This window comes from Lepidochelys olivacea (genome assembly GCF_965140295.1).
Source record: "Lepidochelys olivacea isolate rLepOli2 genome assembly, chromosome: 5".
Taxonomy (NCBI): Eukaryota; Metazoa; Chordata; order Testudines; family Cheloniidae; genus Lepidochelys; species Lepidochelys olivacea.
This window is the reverse complement of record NC_140415.1, coordinates 103,948,146-103,967,535: the sequence shown is the minus strand read 5'-3', so window position 1 is coordinate 103,967,535 and position 19,390 is coordinate 103,948,146. Positions and strand designations below refer to the sequence as shown.

General features: G+C 41.3%; 1 protein-coding gene across 3 annotated transcripts in view; it reads right to left on the bottom strand.

Annotated features, from left to right (window-relative positions):
* Nucleotides 1-19,390, bottom strand: part of JAK2 (Janus kinase 2) — a 148,729-nt gene that overhangs the window by 50,535 nt on the left and 78,804 nt on the right. For all 3 annotated transcript variants that reach the window (XM_084628541.1, XM_084628540.1, XM_084628539.1), the window contains exons 4-7: nt 18,802-18,919; nt 18,118-18,263; nt 12,846-13,158; nt 10,144-10,263 (exon numbers count right to left, since the gene is read on the bottom strand). In XM_084628541.1, coding sequence (XP_084484667.1) covers nt 10,144-10,263; nt 12,846-13,158; nt 18,118-18,263; nt 18,802-18,919 — 697 coding nt within the window. The remainder of the gene's footprint in view (nt 1-10,143; nt 10,264-12,845; nt 13,159-18,117; nt 18,264-18,801; nt 18,920-19,390) is intronic.

Here is a 19,390-nt window from a genome sequence, read left to right as displayed (position 1 = left end):
AAAAGTTGGAAAGAAAAAAAGAGCGAGAGAATGAGGTTAATTTATAATAAACACCACAATCCTCAGATAGGTATGGTAACAGTATATATAAAAAAATACATCTCTCACTCACACACACACACACAGTATAGACAGGCCCTGATAGTGGAACCCTTATTCATATTGATAAGCACTTACATGAGTAATTGACTTCCATCAGAATAACTGGGTATGTGCTCAAAAATGGGTGAAATTCATTCTGAGTATTTGGGCTCTATGGAGATGGGGTGCATTCCCCAAACCAGGGCATAACTAATCTAGCAAAAAGGATAAAAAAAAATCACCATCTACTAAAGAGTACCAGGGCACCATTATGTATTCAGCTGCATTCTTTATTTCTGCATTTTGAGCCACCAGATTGTGTTGGGGTTTTGTTTTTGTTTTTTAGTAAGAGGAAAATGAGATGAACAAAAGGTTTATTCCAATCTTTTCTTTCCATAATTTGCAGGCCCCCTGATCTTGAAAGGCCTACTACTATAACTTTCTGCTTGTTTGTCTACCACAATACTAGTTACTTATGATTTATAGTATTACTTTTTAATACCAACTGTCTGAGGCATGTATTATTCTTAACAGTGTTCTCATCACTAGCAACGCATACATCAACTGAAAGGACAACATTCCTGCAGTAAGTCCTACATTTGGATGTATCTGTTTTTAAAACAATTTGTATGTGTGAGCTGGATGCCATGGGCCTGATTCACCACATTATGTGCCAATGCATATCTACTGCCACATCAGCCTCAGTGGTTCTCCCTGTGGCATGTGGGTGAGGGGCGAAGGCAGGAGTAAATCAGTCCTTCTCTCAGATGTTGATAATTCTTAACAGTAGTTTATTTACAATTCTCACAAGGTATATGCCTCAGTGGTTCTCTTAAGCAAAACCACCACAAACTCACTCTCGCTCTTCCTTGCTTCCACCGGAGCAGTGATGCTTATTGTGCTAGCTCCTGGTCACCTGCACATCTCCAAAAATAGTAAACTCAATATTTCCCCTATAGAGAAGAAAACAGCTCTCCCCCTTGGAGAAACTTTTTCTCTCTGCTGCCTCCAACCCTTCTGCAGTTTGTGTATTGTTCCTTGATCCTCCCTCCCCTCTCACTCCCCAGAAGAGGTTTTTAAAGGTCATTGACAGCCCTTAACCTAAAGTAACCCCTTTTCAGCTCCTAGGAAAGAGGACTTTAACTATTCTAAGGCTGATATACCTGCCTTCAACCTGCCATGCCTGTGAGGCTACAGGTTGGCGTTTATGTTGTGTATCTCCTGGACTGGCTGACCGTTTTCAACAAGGGTCAGATACTAGTTCTCCGCTTAGAGGATCATACATACAATGTTAAATACACCGTGCATATTGTGTTCCAGTTTCTGGATTTAGGGCCTATAAGTGAGAAACAAGAAGCTCTACTTACAAAAAGTCCTGCATCAAACACTAGACATCCTAAAGACCAAAATCTGGGACCCATGTTACCAACGACAAAGGCGATTCTAAGAGACTTCTATAGGCCTTTTAATACAAAACTGGCGCAGGTTCTTTTTGATGATGCTTTTTTATGGAAAAGGACCACCCTCTGAGAGTGGTCAGGTCTGACTTTGTCACATATGCCCCCCAGCTCAACACTATGGGGTTGGGCTGCATGCCTGATTCCTGCCCTATGCTGCACTTTGAAGCAGAAGGGTTGTAGTGACAGAAACTATCTTGTTAGTCTTGCAATTTTTCTTTGTTCTGGTGCATTCATTTCAGGGGAGCATGGCCTGTAACATGCGTAAAACCTCCATCCAAGCAGATAATACGGGAGGGTTTCCACGGCCCATTTTACCATGAGGCATTCCTTCTCCACTAGGGTATACTTCTGTTCTCTAGGGAGAAGTCTTCTATTGAGACAGAACTGGGTGGTCTTCCTCTGCAACCATGAGAGAAACTATGGCTCCTAACCCTACTTTGGAGGCATCTGTTTGTAGTACAAACTCCTTCTGGAAGTCTGGGGCTACTAGCACTGGACTGCTGCAGAGGGCTGTTCTCAGATCCACAGAAGCTTCTTTGGCTGCACTGGTCCATTTTACCACCTCTGGACTGCTGGCCTTTATGAAATCTGTTAAAGAGTATGCCCCGCTGGTGAAGTGGGGAATGAATTGTCTGTAATGCCCAACTATCCCCAGAAATGCTCTGCCCTGTTTCTTCTTGATCACCCAAAGCCCACTTTGTATTGCCTCTAACTTGTTCAACTGGGGTTTCACTACACCTCTCCTCATGATGTACCAGAGATATTTGGCTTCCATTAGCCCTATTGCACATTTGGAGGGGTTAGCAGTGAGACCCACTTTCCTCAGAGTATCCAGTACTGTGTCTACTTTTTCTAAGTGCATCCCCCAGTCTTGGCTGTGTATGATCACATCATCCAAGTAAGTAGCTGCATACCTGGCACGTGGTCATAATAGCTATCAGTAAGTCACTGGAAGGTTACTGGAGCCCCTTGTAATCCAAAATGGAGGACAATGTACTGCTATAAGCCCTGTGGCATAGAAAAGGTGGCCTCTTCTCCTTGGCCACCTCTGCCAGAGGGATTTGCCCATACCTTTTGGTCAGGTCAAGGGTAGACAAGAATCTTGCTTTTCCCACCTGGTCAATTAGCTGATCTATCTGAGGTATGGGGTAGGCATTGAACTGGGACATGTCATTTAATTTTCAAAAGTCACTGAAGAACCACTGGTACCATCTGGTTTAGGAACCGGAACAGTTAGGCTAGACCATTGACTATGGGACGCTCAGTGATTCCCAACTCCAGCATCCCCTTCATTTCTGTATTGATCTCTTTCCTTTTAGCCTCAAGGATCCGGTATGGTTTAACTTTATCATTTATTTCTGCATCTAGGACGATGAGCTTCCATGGTTTTGCCTGGCTTCTCTGGGAATACATTATGGTTTCACTCCATCACATTAATGGCCTCTGTCTTGCTAGGGCTCTAACAGGTTAATGTGGTAGATCTGTTCCTACTTTCAGAGATTGGGTTGTCAAATCTTATAATTAACCTCTGCAATCAACCCGTGCATATGGCCTCTGCCATCTGACCAAGGGCTTGTTTTCTGCTGAGGTCCCATCACCGCTACCCAATCCCAAGCCTGGAATTTCAGAATGTTTGCTTGTCGATTATAACAGGCTTGCTGGGCCGCTTGTGCTTTTTCTATATGTTCTCACACTACTGGGGTGAGTTGGGTTATTCTGTCCCACATGTGCGTCACATGTTCAATGATGCTCGTTTCTTAGTGAGGCTGTTCCTCCCAGTGCTCCTTGGCAATATCCAATATGCCGTGGGTGGCAACGACTTGGCAACTTGAAGGGGGGAAATCCCTATGGAAGGTTGAGGAACCTCCATTATAACAAGTTTCCAGTAGGGTAGCAAGGTATCCCAATTTTTCCAATCTCAACTCACTATTTTCCGTATCATGCTCTTCAGTGTTCTGTTGAAGCATTTGACCAGGCCATTCGTTTGTGGTAGTCGACTAAGGTTTGTAGGAAGCAGTACCTGAAGCATGTAAAGCAGCGCACACAAGTCCTTCATCAACTCTGCCATGAAAGGAGTCCCTTTATCTGTCAGAATCTCCTTGAGTACTCCTATCTGAGAGGATATTTGGATTAGCTATCATCTTGGACACTGTGCTTCCCAGGGGTATGGCTTCTGGATACCAGGCAGCAAAGTCCAGCACAATGATGACCTTGGGCTGATTTCTCCAGCAGGTCTATCAGGGCCATCACTGTACTTTTAAACGGGACTTAGATAACTGGTAGGGGCACTGAAGGGGCCTTTAATTGAGGTTTGGGGCTGTGCAATTGGCATTCAGGGCAGGAAGCATAATAGCGTCAAACCTCCATATAGATTCTTGGCCAAAAGAACCTTCAAAGGATTCTATCTAGTGTTTCATTCATTGCCAAATGTTCCCCGAACAAATGACAATGGGCTATGTCGAATAATGCCTTTCTGTGTCCTTGGAGTACTAGGAACTGTTTCAGTTCTTGCTCCTATAGTTATAGTATTCTGTACAATAGGTCCTTTTTTTAATCACAAAGTAAGGCCCTGGACCTTTGGTTTTCCCCTCTGCTCATACCCCATTGACCTAGACTACTACTTTTCTATTATTCTGATATAGGAGATCAAGCATCTGAAATGTCCAAATTCAGTTTTACCCTGAGGGCTGGTCTCTGTGGAACCGGCCTCAACCTCAGGTTCAGTAACTGAGTTGTCTCCCTGCCTGTTGGATGAGACTGTTTACCAGAAGCACCACCTTCTGATTCTGGGCCAACATCTTGGTCCCCAGTCTTCAGTCTGCCCATCTTTCTCGCGTAGTCTTCTGGGACTTTGAAAACAAGTCCGGGGCTAATTCACAGAAGATGGGAGGTGGGCTTTTTACTGGAGTCATGATATCAGACATGGAGTTATTACTTTCCCCCAATCCTTTCACTGGGAGTAGATTTCCGAACCCTGGGAAATCTTGTCTTATGAGCACAGGGTATGGAAGTTTAGAGATTACAGCTGCCACCAGCCTCGTTGTGCTTCCCCGAACCTCTATTTGTACAGGAATGGCCATTTCATAATTAACTTTCCCATGCATGCAGGTTATTCCCCTGCATTTCAGACAGTTCGTTTTACCCCACCAGTTTCCCAGAGACCCGTGTGACTTCACTTCCGGAGTCTATTAAAGCAATGGTCTCTGCACCATTCAACCTGAACGGCCACATACCTATGTGGAGTTAAAGCCATTCCTGTAGGATTGATTAAGCACAGTCTCTCGCTGTTCCCCCAAGTGGCACTGCATGGGCTCCTCACTGTTAGGACATTGAGCTGCTCTATGTTCTAGCTCCCCCACAGGCATAACATTTATACACAGCCCTTGATATCTCCCTATTCTATGGGATATTAGGCCTTACCCCATGGCCTTCTCTCCCCAGTTCCCCAAGACCCTTCCCAGTCTCAGGCCGCACTTCAGCGTCCCTCCTTCCCCATGTAGTCATACCCCAAACTAGCAGAGGTACAGGCCTTTGGGACTGGGGCTGGCCTTTGGGTCTGGTACATCTCTTCTCTGGCAGTCCTAGAAAGCTCTCTGGCCATTAAGTGTCTCTCTATGAAGGCAACCAAATCGTTGTTGTCGGAAGGGTCATTTTGGTCAACCCACCTTCACAGGCAGTAATCCTTTCAGGAATCTGTCCAAAACCAGGAGTTCTATGATCTTTTCCATACTGTTGATCTCAGGATGCAGCCACTTCTGTGTCAGATGGATCAAGCTGAACAGTTGTGATCTTGGCGCTTTGTTATCCTGGAACCTCCACTTGTGGAATCCTTGGGGCTTTATAGCTGTAGTCACTCTGGATCCTGCCAGAATCTCAGTTTTCAATGGGGCACAGTCTTTGACAGTTTCCGTTGCCATATCATGGCAGGCCTTCTGAGCCTTTCCACTCAGGAAGGGAGCAAGGATACCGTCCCACTGGTCTTGGGGCAAGGCCTCACATAGGTCTGTTCTTTCAAACGTGAGAAGATAAACCTCAACGTCTCTCTTTGTCATCATCTTTTGTAGGTAACCACTAGCCTTTAAGATAGAGCTCCATCCTGGCCACCTCCTAGAGTAGTCAGGGCCTTCAGTTGTCTGTCTGCTTCCCGTAGGGTGCCTTGGTCTTGTATCACCTGATTCATCAGCAGTTGGTTAGTCTCTTGTTCTATTTGTATCGATTCCTGCTGAGCAGCCATCTGTACTCTGGTAGCCTCCTGTTGTGGTGCAGTGGCCTGCACCAGCATCCTTACCACGTCATCCAATCTCAGGAATGATTCATCTTGCCTCCAGGAGAGTCCGCTGTATGTGATCCCACCCCTAAAACCATATGTGGCAACACACCTTTATCGTCACATCAGCCTCAGCGGTTATGGCGTGGACTGCTCCCTCAGCAAGTTTGCAGATGACACTAAACTGGGGGGAGCAGTAGATACACTGGAGGGTAGGGATAGGATACAGAGGGACCTAGACAAATTAAAGGATTGTGCCAAAAGAAATCTGATGAGGTTCAACAAGGACAAGTGCAGAGTCCTGCACTTAGGACAGAAGAATCCCATGCACTGCTACGGACTAAGGACCGAATGGCTAGGCAGCAGTTCTGCCGAAAAGGACCTGGAGGTTACAGTGGATGAGAAGCTGGATATGAGTCAACAGGGTGTCCTTCTTGCCAAGAAAGCTAATGGCATTTTGGGCTGTATAAGTAGGGGCATTGCCAGCAGATCAAGGGACGTGATCGTTCCCATCTATTCGACATTGGTGAGACCTCATCTGGAGTACTGTGTCCAGTTTTGGGCCCCACACTACAAGAAGGATGTGGAAAAATTGGAAAGCGTCCAGCGGAGGGCAACAAAAATGATTAGGGGACTGGAACACATGACTTATGAGGAGAGGCTGAGGGAACTGGGATTGTTTAGTCTGCAGAAGAGAAGAATGAGGGGGGATTTGATAGCTGTTTTCAACTACCTGAAAGGGGGTTCCAAAGAGGATGGGTCTAGACTGTTCTCAGTGGTAGCAGATGACAGAACAAGGAGTAAGGGTCTTAAGTTGCAGTGGGGGAGGTTTTGGTTGGATATTAGGGAAAACTTTTTCACTAGGAGGGTGGTGAAGCACTGGAATGGGTTACCCAGGGAGGTGGTGGAATCTCCTTCCTTTGAGGTTTTTAAGGTCAGGCTTGATAAAGCCCTGGCTGGGATGATTTAGTTGGGGATTGGTCCTGCTTTGAGCAGGGGGTTGGACTAGATGATCTCATGAGGTCCCTTCCAACCCTGATACTCTATGATTCTATCCCTCTGGTGGGGAGCAGAGGCCTAGAGTAAATCAGTCCTTCTCCACAGTTTATAATTCTTAACAATGGTTTATTCACAGTTTTCACAAGGTAGGCCTCAGGGTTGTCTCAAGTGGTTTTCTTAACAACCCCCCCCAAAACACACACAAAAAAACATTTCCTTGCTCCCACCAGAGCACTGACACTTATTATACTGGCTCCTGACTGTCAGCCCTTCCCCAAGCAGTAGTAGTAAACTCGGTATTTCCCCAGTGAGAAGGAGAACAGCTCTCCTCCTAGAAGAAACCTATCCTCCAACCCTTCTGCAGCTTGTATCTTGTCCCTACTCCCAGCTCTCTCACCAGAAGAGGTTCTAAAGGTCACAGCAGCCCTTAACTGGGCTCAGGTGTCCCTAATTAACCTGACGTAACCTCTTTTCAGCTCACAGGAAAGAGGGCTTTAACGGGCTGATATACCTGCCTTCAACCACCCTCCCATAGCTGTCAGGTCTGAGTTTGTCACAGTCCAATTTTATGCCAGAATAACTCCATTGGTTTCAATGGAGTTGCATTGGTATAAAACTGGAATAGCGCAGTGGTGATTCAAACCTCAAGGTATGTTCCTCCCCAGTCTGGTTTCCAATACCAGCAACTCAGTTCAACTCAGAGAAAACAGACTCTCCATTGGCTATATGACCAGCGAGTGTATTTTCTGTTATTTTCTCAAGTAGTTTATTTGAATAACCTGAGCTATACGCCAGTAGTTGAGATCTCAAGGGTTTTTTGAGGAGTCATATAGTGAAACATAATGCAGCTGTAAGAAAGGTTGTTTAATACACTACACTGTGTAACTTTACATAACATCATTCTCAGTAAAACTGCTGTACAATAAATATTTTAAAATACTCTGGTCGTGATTTCTTAAACTTTATTTAACACAAGAAAAGCTTGTACTTAGGGCTTGTCTACACCGACTGGGGGTTTGACGCACAGCGATCAATGCATCAGCCGTCGATTTAGCAGTTCTCTGACCCACTAAACCAACCACCAATCACTTTCCTGTCGACTCCTGTACTCTACCTGAACAAGAAGTGCAAGGGGAGTCGACGGGAGAACATCTCCAGCATAGTGTGGACCCCGCGGTAATTAGATCTAAGTACGTCAACTTCAGCTATATTATTCACATAGCTGAAGTTACATAACTTAAATCAATCTCCCCCCATAGTGTAGACAAGGCCTTAATCTATGTCAAGAAGATTGTCTACAGACTTACTTGCTTGGGATCGGATTACACCAGCTCTAATATTAAATGCCTAAAACTTGACAAATTCTGGGTTTTTCACCTTTTCTTAAGAGATGCCCTTTAATAAAGCATTTGTGCTGAACAGAAACTCACACATACTTCTAGGCTGCACTAATATGATGCAACTGCTGTATTTATGAAAATGAGGGCTATAGATGCTGCACAATGAGTGGGTGAAACAGAATGCAATGTGGACTTAAAGCCTTTTGTTGCTAAATAAAATTATCAGTATAAAAAGGGAATAACAACATTTATTACAGAACATCCCTGATAGAAAGACAAAAGGACAAACCGCTTAGTATGTACATATGAGCAACCTCTGTAATTTTTTTAAAGGTCATGATGGGGGAGGGAGGTGGGAAGGGAGGGAAAAACCAACCACCACATATGTTTTGTTTAATTCAAATCAATATAAATAACTTCAAACTACAACAAGTTTTTAATTCCCATATCTTTCATGCACCCTCTATGCTCTGCCTTTCCCAAGATTCCTCTTTTTTGAGAGAGCTTCACAGGTTTGTTAGGACAATTTCTGGTAAATAAATCCCGTAAAGATAGGACCATTTTGGGAGAGGAGTTCTCTCAACAAGGAGAAACCGAAGATGTGAAAATTAACAGTTCTTCCTGGTAGATCTTAGAAAGACAGCAGGAGGAAATTTGGGCATCTCATATTGAAAATACTTCTTTCCTTATTTTGTGTCAATGTGCTCCGACCTATAGCCTATTCCTTCATTTTCCTCCCATTTCAGATGAATCGTAACTACATTATAGGGCTGTCCTAGACCAACCACATTTTATAAGAAAAAGGGATTGTACTACCTTAAAAGAAAAGTTGAACATGTTCATTACTGAAGCTGAAAAACAGCAATGAAAGACGTAATGAAAATAATGTTCTTTAATAATCGAAAACTGAAAGTGCTGTATTAAAGAACAAATATTTCTCACGCATGCACATTACAGGAAAAGACTACGTTAAAAACCATTTGTTTCCATTGGCTAGCTACTAAAAACACAGCTTAATTATCTACAAGTGTAGATTCTATGTGACTACTGAAGAGTAAATTATATCAAAATCTAATATAATTCTGAAAAACAGTATCATTTTAAAGGCAGCATTAAAAACAGAAAATGAATTCATTCTCATTCAAATGCTTTTGCAGGTTTTGGATTTACTTTCCCCAGGAAGGAAGAACCATTTTAGCAGTACATCTGTCTTATGTGCCAACAAGTTGTAGATCTTTGATCACACAGGAAAATGCCTGAAACAGGAAATCTGATGCTACACAGATCAGTAATGGGGATCAAGAAAGAAACCACTACACCAAAAGGTTATCTCATACAGGAAACGGTGTTGCTAATACAATGCTAGGATTAAAAAGACAAACAATTGTGGCTTTTTAGTTCACACACAAATTCGCTTTACAATATGTTGTAAGTGACTTGTTTACATTGTCAGGCTAACACTTTTCAAACCTATGCCTCACACAATACTTTAAATAATAACAGCTATACTATTAGCTTTGTACCCTTTGTCAGGATGGATATATATAGTTCTGTATATCTTTTTCCCTTCAGGCTAATCTCAAATCCCAGTCCTGCAGTTGTGTGTGCACACGGGCGCGGACAGACTGCTGTGCCCATGCACAATGAATTGCAGGATTAGGGTCTAGGTTAACTAAAATTACACAAGTTTAATAATTATTTAGCTAGGCACAACGAAGTTGGAGAATGAACTGCAGACAAAGTTGACGTCACTTAGTTTTAAATATCCTGGTTTCAATTTCAGTCTATGCTGTGGTGCTTCAAATACATTAGCATCTCTATGTACTGATATATTGATCACTGTTAAAATCTTCAGTTTTTACCTTTTGCCTAATTAACATCTGAGTAATGTTTACTGCAACATAGGTTTAGTAGAGTATTGTGAATACTGCTGTCTTCCCATCACATGATCAAACCAATATCAATATAAATCGAACAATAAGAAAAATAAACATACCAGATTCTTACTGTCCTGCTTATGAATGGTGACAATTCTACTCTCACTGGAGCCTTCTTGGTTTGCTTGCTTAATGCTGACATCGATTATATCAGGAAAATCACAGTATGTCTGTAATTCCTGTAATAAATGTTGGTTATGATTAATACTAACATAGTAAATGGTTTTTCAAAGTATAATTCAAAATTCTAGAATTCCTATAACCATAGATAAATATTTTCACCACCTTAGGAATGATGACAAATGCAAAACACTGAAGATCAAATAATCACGAAGTGGATGCTGATTTTCACAATGAAAAACACACACACACACGTGCATCCATGACTATGGTAACCGAAGGCACAAATCATAATGGGAGCTAGAAGCATGGGTGAATTTTGACTGGAGTGCAATTCAGGGAATTTTTGAAAATTTGGTTCTTTAAATTCTGTGCTCAAACTGAATTCTTAAAATATCTGACTGTCTCACTTTTTCTGTTCTTCCACCAGATGGATAAGGATAGATCAGTCAAAATGTTATACAGGTAATGGCTTTTTTTGTTGGTTGCCTGTAGCATTTTAGATAATATACCTCATTATTATTTGTTATTTCTGTAATTCAAGGGAAATAACAGTCGGATAATAATCTGAGTAAGAATTTCTAGTTTCTGTTATTTACTGCAGCCTTTTTGCAGGTGTATCCATGGTTACACTGACACAACATGTATTCACCGATGCTCTCCATAAAGATGCTGGGCCAGATTCGCAGCTGGTGTAAATCATCTTGTTACATTAAAGTCAATGGAGTTATGCCCAGTTACCAGAGAAGAATCTGGGCTGGCAAGACCACCTATCACAGCCACTGCATTACCAACACTTCACCAAAATAAAAATAAATAAACAAATAAATAAATAAATAATAAAAAATCTTGCTCCAAGCAAGTGGTTGAGTAAAGTTTTGTGACACTGATTTGCTGCAATAGTCAAAGATATAGCTTGCCTTACCTCACTATTAAATTTGAAGACAAATGCAGAAACTGTCCACAGGTAAATGTAGTTAATTACCTTACATTAGGCACAGTTGCCTAATGGTCAGAGCAGAGGACAGGGAGTCTGGTGACATGATTTCTATTCCCATCTGCCCCTGCCTTCCTCTATAGCCTCAAACAAGATACTTAAACTCTTTATGCATTTGTTTCCTCATCTGTAAACTGGGGATAATAATGCTTATTCATCTTGGAAAAAAACTGAGAATCTCAGATGAAAAACAATACAAATCCTATTACTCTTGCTATTAAAGGCTTGATTGGCATGCACAAATGGTACAGTTTCATACACAAATTTCAGCATGTGCAAAGTTAGAGGTTGCTTCACAAAAACGTGGCTCAAAGAGGATAAATTTTATATATGAATTAATGTACAAAAAGTGATTTTAAAAGGCCTAGTTTTCTATAAAATAACTCCAAACATCATCATTAGAACCATCTCTTGAAGGCTGCTTTTCGCATATAAAGGGTGTCTAGTAGGAACATTTAACAATCATCAAAGTTATACAGATGATAACTATTGGCCCAATTATCCAAACTTTAGCTCAGTCTGCACTGTTTCTAATAAGCACAAAGGAAGAAATATCAAGATATTTGCATATATGTAGTTATATATTTTAATATGCCTGATGATTAAATACCATATCATAAAAGTGCCATTTTACATAATGGGCTGTGATCACTTGTAATCTATCTGTTAACCTCAATTTGTTCTACAAGGTATTTTTCACATTACTGTTTTGATCTAGTCTGTTATCTATCATGAAATGTATATGTATTTTAAAATGTACGGTCATTTATTTATTCATTTTAAAAAAGGAGATCACCTCCAATACTCCTCCTTCAAATTTCCCTTTGAAAAAAAACCAGTTCTATTTAGATTATAAAGAAGGGTTATACTAGAAGGGTTGTTTCATCTATAGTCTGTAAAGTGATGTGTAGGTTTTTAATGCTATAGAAATGTTTCACAATAATATTCTGTTATTTAAAAGCCATGTACAATAAATAAGATATACTCCTGAAATGATACATTGTCTTTGGGATAACAGTGTTCCTGATCTGATCTGGGTACATTGCACATTAGCAATGGAACAGGTGGGGCTTATCAAAGCTAGACTTAGTAATTCCTGACAACCAGTAATTCATATCCTGCTAGCAACTAGCATCAGATAACGTTAAGTTCAACTGTTGAATATTCAGATGGGAAACAATGTAAAAAACAAACACAAAAGCACCCAGATAACATCAAGAATAAAATGTAACTACATGATTATAACAAATGATTGAATAATTTAGCTTAACTCTTAAATTAGGCGGAGCTGTTACTTTCTCATGTCAACTTTTATAATAATCCTGTTTCAGTAGCATGAATGACAGAGAACTTCACTCTTCATTTGTCATCTAAGTACTTTAATTGCTTAGTCAAAAATTATTTCTCTTATAATCTATATTAAAAAATCCACCTAATTTAAAAAGTCTTGTGCTGTTTGGTTCAAGTCAAACCCCATTCAAACAGAAATCACAGTAGAACTATTAAGTCAAAGTCATAATTCATTCTATAGTACTACATGAGAATGAATCAGTACATGTAACATATGACCAAATTACTCTGTTACCATGTCCATTTGCAAAATCCTTAAAATAATAAAAGTGAAGCCATATTCATAAGGATTACCTGTTCTGTCAGTGTCTCACTGTCTTTATGTTTCCCTCTTGAGCACTGAATTCCACCGTTTCCAGTTATTATAATGGTTGCAAAACTCTCTTCACCTCTGCAAGGCTCTTTTACTTCAAAAATCTCTGAATAGAAGGCAGGCTGAAGGGATTCCAGATTTATAAGATATTTAAGTTTCAAGTTTCTGGCAGTAGCTTTGCATTGGCCAAACTGCTGGATAAATTTGCGGAATCTGTACCTTATTCTCTTTCGTGTCAAAATATGGTAGTCTTGGATTTTTGCCCGAACACATTTAGGCAAAAACATCTTGTAACTGTGAACACAAGATTAGCACATAAATTCCAAGGTTTATCTATAAAGCCTAGAAAAGGAAATTATTTCTGTATGCTAAATAAATACAAAGCCAACATAAAAATACTTTATCAAATGAACTACTTACTGTGATTTTAAAATTTATTGTGGTTTTTATTTCAGTCTTCAGTAAAAGTTGTTGAAAATGAAACCACACTTATTGTGCCGTTTTCTATTTTTCATTTACTAGTTCCAAAGTATAGTACATTGTTGTTTCCAAAAACCTGGACATTTCTGATTTAGTCATTATTATGCGGGGTTGGGAAGAAGTCCAGTCAGCAAGGATACATTGATAAATTCCCATAGCTATGCCAATGTAGCAAAATCCTGATCTTTCTAGATCATTCAGATTTGTAAATACAGACACAGAACCACATACGTCAAGTTTGAAAAGAAGATAACAAACAATGCAAAACTACACTGTATCATGAACTAAGCCTTGTACTGGGAGGTTGGATTTCTTAACTTTTGAGTACTGGATGTTCTTATAGCTTAATGCTCTGTTAACATTTTCTCTGTGTAACTTAAAAGAAAGATGCCAAAATCTAAAAACAATATCAAAACAAGTTTTATTTAATCAGTTACCACTTGTGTCACTGGCTCTAGCAGTATCTTGTTAACTAGGTGATTAAAAATGAAACTATGTTTTAAAAGTTATGACATGAAGAAGTTTAACAAAAGAATGGACACAAAAAAAATGAAATTTTCAAAACCAGACTCACAAGAATGGAAAAAAAGGTGAGAGCAAGAGAACATGTTGTCTAGACAAGAGGTGACCAGCTTGGTCTACAACTCCTGCCTTTGAATTTTTTCCCATTTCTTGGGATGCAGGCTTCAGATAGCTTCTGCAGCTTTGACTTGAAGTAATTCCAGGCCTCCATAAGTTCTTCAGTCCAATCCACTTCCCTAACTAATTTCCTTCATTTTTGAAAGTCAGCCCTTTTGAAATCAAAAACCCTAGTCGCAGATTTATTTTTGTTTATTTAGTTCCTTCCATTTAGTTTGAGCTGAATTAGCTCATGATCACTTGAACCAAGATTGTCCCCTACAACCATTTCTTCTATGAGGTCCTCACTACTCACCAAAAACAAATCTAAAATGGCATCCCCTCTAGTCGCTTCAGCAACTACTTGATGAAGGAATCCATCAGCTATCGCATCTAGGAAAATCTGAGCCCTATTGTTATTACTAGCACTCGTCCTCCAGTCTCTCTCTGGGAAGTTAAAGTCTGCCATGATCACGCAGTTTCCATTAGTATTTACTTCATTAAAAACATTAAAGAGGGCTCTATCCATATCCAAATTAGATCCCGGCGGTCTATAGCACACCCCAAGCACTATCACAGGGGAAGCTCTAGTAGTTTTCTTCCCCAATGTGATTTTTGCCCAGATGGGCTCTGTCTTATCCATTCCATCGCTTCTTATTTCTTTACATTCTACCTCATCATTGATATACTAGGCTACTCCCCCACTTTTACCTTTATTTCGGTCTTCCCTAAACAGCACATACCCTTCAATAGCTGTAGTCCAGTCTACTATATAGTACCATGACTACTATTCTATCATGTTTCTGTTATCCCTGTAATATCTGGTTTCACTTCCTGCACCAGTAGCTCTAGTTCCTCCATTTTGTTACCTAGGCTCCTCGCATTGGTGTACAAACATCTTAATTTTTGCTGTTTGGCCTCACTCACATTCTGTAGCCGATTAGGCACGGACATTCTACAGCCAGTATGACCTATTAGACTGGTATCCACACTGCCCTTCCTCCTTATATACATTCTCCTACCCATGGCTGTATCCTTTCTTACTTCGTTTTCTTCCCTCACAATGCTAAAATCCAGCGTGGAGATTACCTGGACATCTCCCAACCATCTCCCCCAAATTCCTAGTTTAAAGCTCTCTTAATCAGTTGTGCCAGCCTCCATCCTAGAAGTCTACTTCCTTCCCTATTCAGATGAAGTCCATCCCGAGAGAACTGTCCTCTGTCCATGAATGCCTCCCTGTGGCCATACATCCCAAAGCCCTCCTTATAGCACCACTGCCTGAGCTATCTGTTGACAGTCATAATCTTGTCACACCTTTGTTGCCCTTCTCTAGGAACAGGCAGAATCCCACTAAAGATCACCTGAGCCTCGATTTCCTTAAGCGTCTTCCCCAGCCTGGCATAGTCTCCCTTGATACGTTCCAGCGAGAATCTACCGGTATCGTTTGTTCCCACATGAAGGACAATCAGTGGATTCTTTCCCCCTCCCTTTAGGATCCTTTTCAACCTCAGGTTCACATCCCGTATCTTAGCACCTGGAAGACAGCACACCCTTCTATTCTCTGGATCAGCTCTGGTTAAAGGGAAGGGATAGCTCAGTGGGTTGAGCATTGGCCTGCTAAACCCAGGATTGTGAGTTCAATACTTGAGGGGGCCATTTGGGGCAAAAATTGGGGATTGGTCCTGCTTTGAGCAGGGGGTTGGACTAGATGACCTTCTGAGGTCCCCTCCAACCCTGATATTCTATTCTATTCTACAGGCCTGTCTATTCTTCTCAGTAAGGAGTCCCCAATCACGTAGACCTGCCTTTTCCTGGTGACCGTGCGATTCTCTGGTCTATCCCCTGTTCCCTCTGGCTGCAAGTTCTTTCCATTCCTAATCTCCCTTGTAATCCTCTTCAACCCATCCTGTATCCTCCTGGGGTTCATATTTGGTGTAGTCGCCATTGACTCTTCCCCTTTTCCTATAGGACTAGCCGCTCTTCTCTTCTTCCTTGCCCTTCCACCTTCAGTGACTACTTGCTGAGCCCCTTCTTCATTTTCCAACACCGCCAACCTATTCTTGAGCTCTATGTCTCCTTCACTAGCCCATCTTTTCCTCTGCCTGATTCTCTTAGTCACATGCTTCCACTGTCCATTTTCTTCATCCAGCAGTCTCCCATCAGAATTCTTCAGTCCTGCTTCCATCTGTAAGTCTGAGCTTTTCCCTTCAGCTGCCTCAGGTCTTTGCTCCATAAGCCGCTCAAACTCCCTTCTAAACTCAACCAGACTTTCCACCTGCATCGCCAACCCTCGGATCTTTTCCTCCATCAGCTCTATCAGACGGCACTTCATGCAGAAAAAACTCTTTCCAGGTACCCCCTCCAGGATCACGTACATACCGCAGCTTCCACATCCAGTCATCCTCATTGTGTCTTCCACTACATGGGTCACGCCCACTGCTGCCTCTGTATCTGTCATAGCCTTCCCACCTAAATCCTGTTAATCTGGGAAACACAAACCACACCAAAACCACCACCCACAGCAAAAACAAACCCCAAACAAGCACCACAAGTCAAACTCCCCTTTCAAACTCCCACTCAAACTCCCCTGTTTACAGCTCTGTTTACTGGCTCCTGTGCCGCTGCAGCTGTCTGTTGTAGCAGAGGGGACTTGCTTAGCTGCAGGACCAGCCAAGGAAGAAGGAAACTGGCTACGGACTAGCTACGGACTACAGGGAGATACTTCAGGATTTGGAGGAAAAGCCTAGACTCTTTAGAGGACTCTGACATAAGCCCAAAGAATGTTCAAGAGTGGTAAGGGACATGAGGCAGGGAAGTGCATATACACAGGTTATTGTTGTGTCTAGATCTGTATGCTTCTTGTGCTAGCAAAAGTAAAGAGTGATTCATATTTGAAAACCTTGCAAAGCCTGTGTGTCTGTTTGGTTCAATTATCACACACACCTGAAGAGGTAACTGTAAACCCAGAGCTCACACAAGGTCAGAGCGCTGAGGAATCATAGAAGATTAGGGTTGGAAGAGACCTCGGGTGGTCATCTAGTCCAACCCCCTGCTCAAAGCAGGAAGGGTGTGCTTAAGCTACTGGGGAGTCTTGGAGCCTGTGGCAGCTAGGCTGCAAGGTTCCATTTCTGTGAAGGGATAACCGACAGACAGCCAGTGCCCAGAAAGTGTGTCGGGGCAGTTCTGCAGCCTACTCAGACCAAAGGAAGCTTAAGAGCACATAGGCCTAGTGTGTGAGGCTCAAACACAGTAGCTTGGTGACCATCCAGACAGTAGGAGTGCTACCAGGGCTTTGTGACACAAATACATGCATAACAAAAGAGAGACAACCACATTCTTTAGGATCCAATAATGTTGCAAGGTTGTGTGAAATTTAAGTCTTTCGTACTTCAGAAGTTCTCTGTTAAAACAAAGAACATTAAAAAAAATTACTTATTTTTCCTGACTTCCCCCTGGAAGCTCAAAGTTACAATGTGTTTGCACATATGTTTGCCTTCAGTTGCACATGCACTTTAGTTATTATTTTAAGATTGTTTATAGGTGAAGTGATTCTTTGGATTAAAAGAGCATAGACAAATATATGTCATGTAAAATAAAGTTAATAGTTACATGGACTTTTCAGATATAAAAAGAAAAAAGTTTTTGAAACCAAAAAACTGCAGACACATGGGAAGTTCTAGAGCAGCGGTTCCCAAATTATGGTCCATGCACCACCAGCAGCCCACAGAACACTTGCCAGAGGTCCACAGAGAACTGGTCACAGTGTTGATTCCTCCTTGTTTCCACCTGCTAAATTTCATTAAAAGACAGCTAAAAATACATTAATTACTTTCCTAATGTTATTTTCTATATAAGCAATGGCTGAAGTTGCAACAAGGACGTTCAAATGCTAACGGAAAGGGAAGTAGTCCATGTGATCACAAGGGTAAGGGGAGGTGGTCATGAGATAATCTCTCTACTAAGCTAAAGTCAACACTATAAATATGTTTGGGAATCTCTGCTCTGGAACAAATCTGTTGCCAAAAATTGTGTGTCTGTCAAGGTGCTAATTGCTTGGGTTACATGAAAGAGAAAGGTAGAGTGAGAAAACAGTAAACTAATGAGTTATCCTTTTACTATATGTAAAAGTAACATTGTTCTGAAGTAAGGAATTACCTGACTGAATTGTAGATAGCCAGGGGAGTTTGGTCCTTTTCTTTGGCCACTCTCATCATATCAAGAACAGCCATTCCAAGGCATTCTTCCTGTGTTTCATGAGTAACAGGCACCTTTACCCATCCATGCACAAAATCATCTCGCCACTGAGAGAGAAAAGAGCACAAGCAATCAGACTGAAAATTTACCTCATCATGATCTCTCTTTTATAACATTTTTTTTACTGAACATTTTTGTGACTCAATTCTTCTGTACCCAGAACTCTGTGAATCTGTACACTGGTTCCCAGCTACTCTTCACCCCGTGGCAACCCAGCTCTTAAAAGGTTTGTTATCAGCTTATTGCTGAAGTCCCACAAGGTCTGTTCATGAATGGCATGGTCCTATATTTCCAAGCCTGCTCTTCTCAAAAAATGGAGCCTGATCCTTGCTGAGGGGAATAACACGGTGGAGGCATCAAGTCCTTCATCCCTTCCCTCACACTGGATTTTCATTCTCTCATACTGCAGAGGCACGATGTGGCCCTGAGTTTTATCTGCATATTTAAGACTGGCCTCTGAGAAATTAAGTCAAGCTTCGTGCGTTATTTCTGTGGGATATCATACACATTCTATGTTTGGATGATGGTGTCAAAAAGCAGTGGCAAAGAGGTAAAAAAAAACAAAAAAAAACAATCAAGTCATACCTGAGCAAACAGATAAGACATGACAAGGTCATCAACAACAGGGCTCTCTGCACCTCGGGAAACACCATAACGATATGCTCTGCTACTGCCATTACAATACCAGTGAGGAAAATAAAACCTGTTGAGGAACATACACACTGTATAGTTAAGCAAATTTCAACAAAATTAAAGGCTATATCTACTGAAAAAGACCACACATCTTAAATACTATCACTTGGTAAAGTTAAGATTTCTTTTTATGTACAACTCCCTGTAGCAAGATCCTTGGTCCTCTACAAACCTCTTGAGAAGATACAATGAAATATAACTACTTGGGTTATTATAACAATGCCCAAGGAAGACAAGATTATTCTATGCCTAAGTGAACAACCATTACGTGATCCCAAAGAAAACACTCTCATTATCACGCCATTCAGTTTATTGCAAAGAGGAACAGCGTAGCGATTAGTAAAGTGGTTCTTGCAGAAGTGACACCTGGTTGCTGCAAACATTGTATCTGCTCCCAGTGTGACTAAATCATATCTTAGATCACTAAAAGAAATGTTTGGAACTAGGAGTAGCACTATAAAATTAATGTAACTGCAGAACA